We start from the raw sequence: 6,124 nt of genomic DNA on the forward strand, positions 1-6,124 counted from the left end.
TCAGCAGCCTCTCAGCTTCCTGTAGCCCAGCAACGCCGCTCAGAGTGTGCACAGTCTATGATCTGTGTTGTTGCTCAGTGCGAGTCTTGCAGTGTTCGGGAATGTGGACAGATGACATTGGCAGTGTGGGTATTCTGGTTTAATCAAAGATGCAGACGACACTTGAGGCGGAATGTGCACTTGATCAGGTGTCGAGTGCTTAAATGTTTGGATGGTTCATGTTGAGGAGGAGGACGCTCTGCCAGACACACACACACACACACACACACACACACACTCTGAGGCTATTTGTGTAAAAAGAAACTGCAGAGAAAAGAAGATGGAGAGCATGGCAAATCACCTGAAAAGACAAAGAGATCAGAGAAAGATACACGTAGTGAGAAAACAGTGGAAAACTTGAAATATGAAAAAGAGGGATTTATTCGTCAAAATGACATGATGACCGATGTCATCTGTCCACATTCCCAGGGACAACGGATGAAAAATAGCCTTTTGGCTAATTCTGGTGCATTTGCAGCAATGTTAATAATTGCACACTCTCCATGTCAAATAAACTAATAAATAAATAAAATAGTTATAGTCAACACAAAGAAAAGTCATGACTTTCTTAGGGATTGTCAATATAAAACAAAGCACAGGCCAGAATAGACTTATAATAACCTGCGTCAAAATGTCTGAATCTTACCACATCTTCTTTTACACAGTGCTACTTTGTGTTGAGGCATCACTATGTTTCAGGTCAACATGCAGCCAAAAGTATGGAAGATTTTATTGGACTTTAATATTTGTAACCCACAGAAAACAATCCACAAATGTGTACTATGATGCGCAAATATGTCACTATCTACAAATATGTATTTTTACATTTGTGATGCGTAAAATCATATCCACAAAAACACAGCGTTACTTCTACACACAAAACAGTTTTTGCACATTTGCAGATTGCTCTCTGCCAATTTGTGGGTCATGTTACATTTGTAACTTCCTTTTTACACATTTGTGGAATTTTGTCCAATGTGTACTGTGAAGATCTGTAAAAAAAATATATATATATACACACACATATCTCCCTACCCAAAACATGTATTTTTACATTTGTGTTGTGTAAAATCATATCCACAAAAATACAGTGCAATTTGCAAATATGTACAATTTACTCTACACACACTGACTGAGGAGAGTCCAGTGGTCCAGCAGAAGCAGAAGTTGTTGTCTCTTACAGATGACCCTGGGTACTGCAATGGATATTCTTACAACTCATGAGAGGCAATGTTGCTACCGCCACCTGCTGGTGTAGATAATATACTGCTCTCACACGTACAGATCTCTGTTTACAGATCTCTGTGGTACAGAGTGGACAAAATTCCACAAATGCGTACAAAGGAAGTCACAAATGTAACGTGACCTGCAAATTCGAGAAAGCAATCTGCTAATGTGCAAAAACTGTTTTGTGTGTAGAAGTAACTATGTGTTTTTGTGGATATCACGCATCAAAAATTTAATAATACATATTTGTAGATAGTGACATATTTGCGCATCATAGTACACATTTGTGGATTGTTTTCTGTGGGTTACAAATATTAAAGTCCAATAAAATCTTCCATACAAAAGGGGGAAGGAATGATGGCTGACAAGTAAAGTAAAAATATGAGTAGGAGTTGTTTATGTCTATACTGTATGTGTGCCTTGTGATCAAATGGTGACCTGTTTTGAGCCTTTACCTTTCTTTTCCCCTGTGAATATTGAAACAGGGAATAATATTTATTTGGTTTATGCTTGCATTGCTTTTTGTCATTATTTCCCTGTGCTAAGTTCCTACATTGTAAATGTATTATTTATGTTACATTATTTATGAAATATGTGTGTTACACCCTCTACATACAGCACTGAGACGGTGAACGATGGGCAGTTTCACACTGTAGAGCTTGTGACGTTTAATCATATGGTGAACCTGTCGGTGGACGGAGGAGAGCCGACAACTCTGGACAGTCAGGGCCGGAGCCAGCTGGTGACGGGGGAGGCGCCTCTTTACGTTGGAGGTAAGAGCAGAGAGGCAGCAGAGGGTAAACACTCCTAAACTCCTAAAAATCTTTCTATTCATGGACCAGAAGTTTATAGAAAAAATATATTACCCAAGATTGATTTCTGTCTAACGGTCTCTCTCTTCAGGTATGCCTGAGGAGGTGATGCCCGCCTCTCTGGGTCTCTCGTCTCAGACCCTCAACACGTCTAGTTTCCATGGCTGCATCAGGAACCTCTACATCAACCACGAGTTGCAGGACTTTACCCGTAGCCACATGAAGCCGGGGGTGGTGCCCGGCTGTCAGGCCTGCCGCAAACTCTACTGTCTGCATGGCATCTGCCAGCCCAACGCTGCTCAGGTAGGAGCCAACTTACAACAGCCTGCTTCATTTCTGATCTTAAATGTATACTTAATGTATACTTTTTGATACGTTCTACAGTCAGTACTGACTTCTCAGAGAAAAACTGTACATTCTCGCATCTTTAAGAGGCACTATGCTGCAGGTTTTCAGCTCTCCAAGACTACGCTTATGTTTTCTGATATTAATGACTCCGTTAACCAGTTTTACAAATGGTGCTCCTTGGCTCTTGATACTATTGCTCCAAATAAGACCAGCTGTCAATCTGTCCCCTCGGATAAATGATTTTTTTGATGCCATAGAAGAAATTAAAGAAAGGTTGAGCTGTGGATGGAAAACTACTTTCACATGAAGGAGCTACTAATCGTGCACAATCAACTCATGAGAGCAGCATATTTCTCTGGTCTGAACAGTAACAAGCATAACCCAAGGTTTTCGTTCAACGCAGTGCTATATATATAAATGATTATGTTATTCTTCTCTTGAAATGTTGTTGCAAAAGTAGGAAAAGTTTAAGGGCCACACTAAAGGAGACAGAGGAGGAGAAGGGTAATTGTTTAACAGAAATGTATCTTTTTTGCCAACAGTTATTCAGGTATAAACATTTATTGTGATTTTTGTTTTCACAGATAATGGATTAAGTGAACTAGTAAACATCTTGTCTTTCACAGGGTCCCCAGTGTCACTGCCAGACAGGTTGGACAGGACAACACTGTGACCAGCCAATAACAGGAGGCCTTACTGGAACGGATGTTGTCACCACAGCAACTGGTGTCAACCCGTGTGAAGGCAACAAGTGAGTGCAGTTTGTTCAGATGTTGTATAAATCACACACCTTACTTTGAAATGTGTCCTCTTTCTAAACATTGTTCCTTATTAAATTAATTTATAATTTAAATTTTTAATTTAAAGTGTTAATGTAATAAAAAAAGATGATAATCAATTTTGATTTGTCCTTTGTGTTGAGTCCATTCTCTTAATCTCCCCCCTGCTTTCATTCTGTTTCAATCCAGGTGTGTGAAGGGTGTGTGTGTGGTACTGGACGCTAAGACGTACCGCTGCGACTGTGAGGAGGGATATCGCGGTGCGTTGTGTAACCTGCAGGGGGAGCCAGCTGGTTCATGCCAGGGTCTACATTGTTTGCATGGCCAGTGTCAGAAGACAGAGGATGGAGAGCATTGCGTCTGTGAGCAGGGATACACCGGAGAGAGCTGCGATATAGGTGAGGAAGGACGAGAGATAAGGGTGGGACCAGCTTTTATTCTCAATTGCAAACTAATGACCATGTGACATAAATGTTTTTAGAGATGCTCAATGTCAAATTAGGTGATGGTGGTGCTTTAAACACGTTACACTACATGTTAAACCCCCACCAATTGTTGCTTGAGGCCTTTCAGAATCAGCACGAAGCATAAAGGTGATCTGGCATCCAAATCCATCCATGCAGTCCATCACTATATAAGCAAAGATAACCAAATTTCATTTTGAACCAAAAAACTCACCATTGCTTATTAAAACAACAGAAAACTAAGTTTTTTAATGTTTCTTTAGTAAAATATAGCCTGTTTCATAGTGAAAACCCCCTCTCCTGAAAATGGTATGAGTAATGTTTGTTGTACGCAACATCAAAACATCATAAGCAGGCCATGTCTGGAGACAGAGAGAGAGAGCATTCATTGACATGAGTAAAGCAGATTTGTGGAGGGCCTTTCTGTGGGCAGGCCTGATTCTGAATAATCCACAGACCTCAGTGTCATTTTTAAGAACCGTTGGCTTTGGTAAAATGTAGTTCCAATGAAAGTTTTAAAGTCAAATTGTCTTATTTTTTGTTTGGTTGAGGTTGGTCCAGGTCTGGTTATCTCTTAATCCTCCCTGTGTGTCCCCATCCACAGAGTCCCCGTGTCGAGGTGAGCCGGTGAGAGATTACCACCGGCTGCAGCACGGGTCCGTCCTCTGCCAGACATCCAAGCCTTTCTCCTGGGTTGAATGTCAGGGTCGGTGCCAGGCGGGAACCGAGCCGACTGCCACCGTCGCTTCCTGCTGCGCTCCTCTGAGGGTACGACGTCGGCGTCTCACCTTCGAATGCGACGATGGAACCTCATTTACGCAGGACGTGGAGAAGCCTGTGGAATGTGGCTGCAAGGAGTGTGTGTAGTACTGTGGAAGTAATGGTGCGCACATACACACATGCAGACACACACACATCCAAGCACAACACACACACACACACACACACACACACACACACACACACACCAAGGTAAAGAGGTTCACACACTGTAGGGATTCTGTCACTGATAAATGGATATTTTTGTGTTTGTTTTGTGTGTTTTTGCGCACAGACGCCGTTTTGTAACATAAGACAGTTCTTCCCTCTTTAAACATGAAATCAACGAGTCAACCTCATCGTCATCTTCCTCCTCTCCACCTGCTCCAGGCAGGAGAACCTGTGTGCTAACTACCTAACTCCAGCTCATTTTTAATACCCGTGTGTTAAAAAGCCTCTGTATGCCTTCTTAAATGCGTTTCTGATGTGTTGCTAGTTGAGTGCTGCGCTTCATTCCCCCAAAGCTGCGACGGTGAGCGACGACTGTTACGAGAAATAAAGGTACTAATTTAAGCTGGGGACTCGTTTATGAAATAAAGACTTGTCAATCAAATTTCACGTGTTAAATATCAGCAATGTCAGACTTTGTGTGCAGGTATTTCTGAACAGCAGCACTGAGGTCTGTCAGTTTGATGAAGGAGCCAATTGGTGAAATAAAAAATTGTAATTGTTTGCTGCAGACATGACTGCTGTTTCTCTGTTAGGCTGCCACACTGATGAGGGTTTAAGCACCAAGTGTTCAGTTTGTTCTTTAAGGTGTGATTGAAGTAGCTCAGAAGTGAGGAGGTACAGCAGACTATGTGCTGATCTTACAATAACCATGGACGTTAAATCCTCAACCTGTCATCGGCCTCACAACATTGTGTGAAATGAGCATAAACTCGAGAAGCAAAATAACGTGCATATTAGAGATATTTTGAACATTCTTCTGTCCAAATCTTCCTCTTACAACACATCCCCTCTAATTCCTTAATGGAGCTACAGAAAACACTGGAAGCTATAATATCATTGACAACCCAACAACTCAATGAATGCAGGCTATAACAAGTAGGGACATTTTTTTAAAGAGTGTAAATGCGCTCCGGTCTGTTTCATCAGGAGATAGTTTATGTATTCTTGAGTTTGAGTTTACTTATTACTTACTGAGGAATTGATGTCACGCTCAATGTAACAGCAGCATAACAAATGACATATTTTGTAAATAAAATTTAGACAATAAGTTCATGAAGGTTGTTGTTTTAGGGTTATGTCCATTTTAAATTAAGAAACACTTGAATTGCAAATGAAACCTTTGCTCACAGTAGAAATCTTTAAACTGTCATTTTAAAACCCAAGTCATTGAGTTTTAAGGCATAATCCGAATGTAAATACAAAGGTCAACCCAACACCATGCACAGCCTGAAGGTCAAAGGGTTCATTGGGGACAGCAGAGGGGTCATGACACGTTCATGACACGTTCATGACACGGGGGGGGGGGGTGTGCTTCTTGTACTTGTATATTTGTGAGGACCTGTTTTTATACACCATAAGGATATTTCGTCAGTTTCTCAGTCTGGGACGCATATGTAACTTTGCTTTGCTTTATGTACAATGTGATAGGAACTATCTATTAAAAGTGTGAGGAATTAATTGCCAG

At 41.1% G+C, this 6,124-nt stretch overlaps 1 protein-coding gene across 6 annotated transcripts in view; it reads left to right on the top strand.

Moving 5' to 3' along the window:
• The window catches only part of slit1b (slit homolog 1b (Drosophila)), an 81,294-nt gene extending 75,393 nt beyond the window's left edge, over window positions 1–5,901 (top strand). For 5 of the 6 annotated variants that reach the window (XM_046048038.1, XM_046048030.1, XM_046048000.1 and 2 more), the window contains 5 exons: window positions 1,885–2,039; window positions 2,170–2,381; window positions 3,053–3,177; window positions 3,395–3,603; window positions 4,274–5,901. In XM_046048038.1, the coding sequence (XP_045903994.1) occupies window positions 1,885–2,039; window positions 2,170–2,381; window positions 3,053–3,177; window positions 3,395–3,603; window positions 4,274–4,536 (964 nt within the window). In that variant the 3' untranslated portion in view covers window positions 4,537–5,901. The remainder of the gene's footprint in view (window positions 1–1,884; window positions 2,040–2,169; window positions 2,382–3,052; window positions 3,178–3,394; window positions 3,604–4,273) is intronic. The other variant, XM_046048022.1, reaches the window with a different exon arrangement.
• Window positions 5,902–6,124: the final 223 nt, after the last annotated feature.

The sequence above is a fragment of the Micropterus dolomieu genome, linkage group LG01 (genome assembly GCF_021292245.1).
Source record: "Micropterus dolomieu isolate WLL.071019.BEF.003 ecotype Adirondacks linkage group LG01, ASM2129224v1, whole genome shotgun sequence".
NCBI classification, from domain to species: domain Eukaryota; kingdom Metazoa; phylum Chordata; class Actinopteri; order Centrarchiformes; family Centrarchidae; genus Micropterus; species Micropterus dolomieu.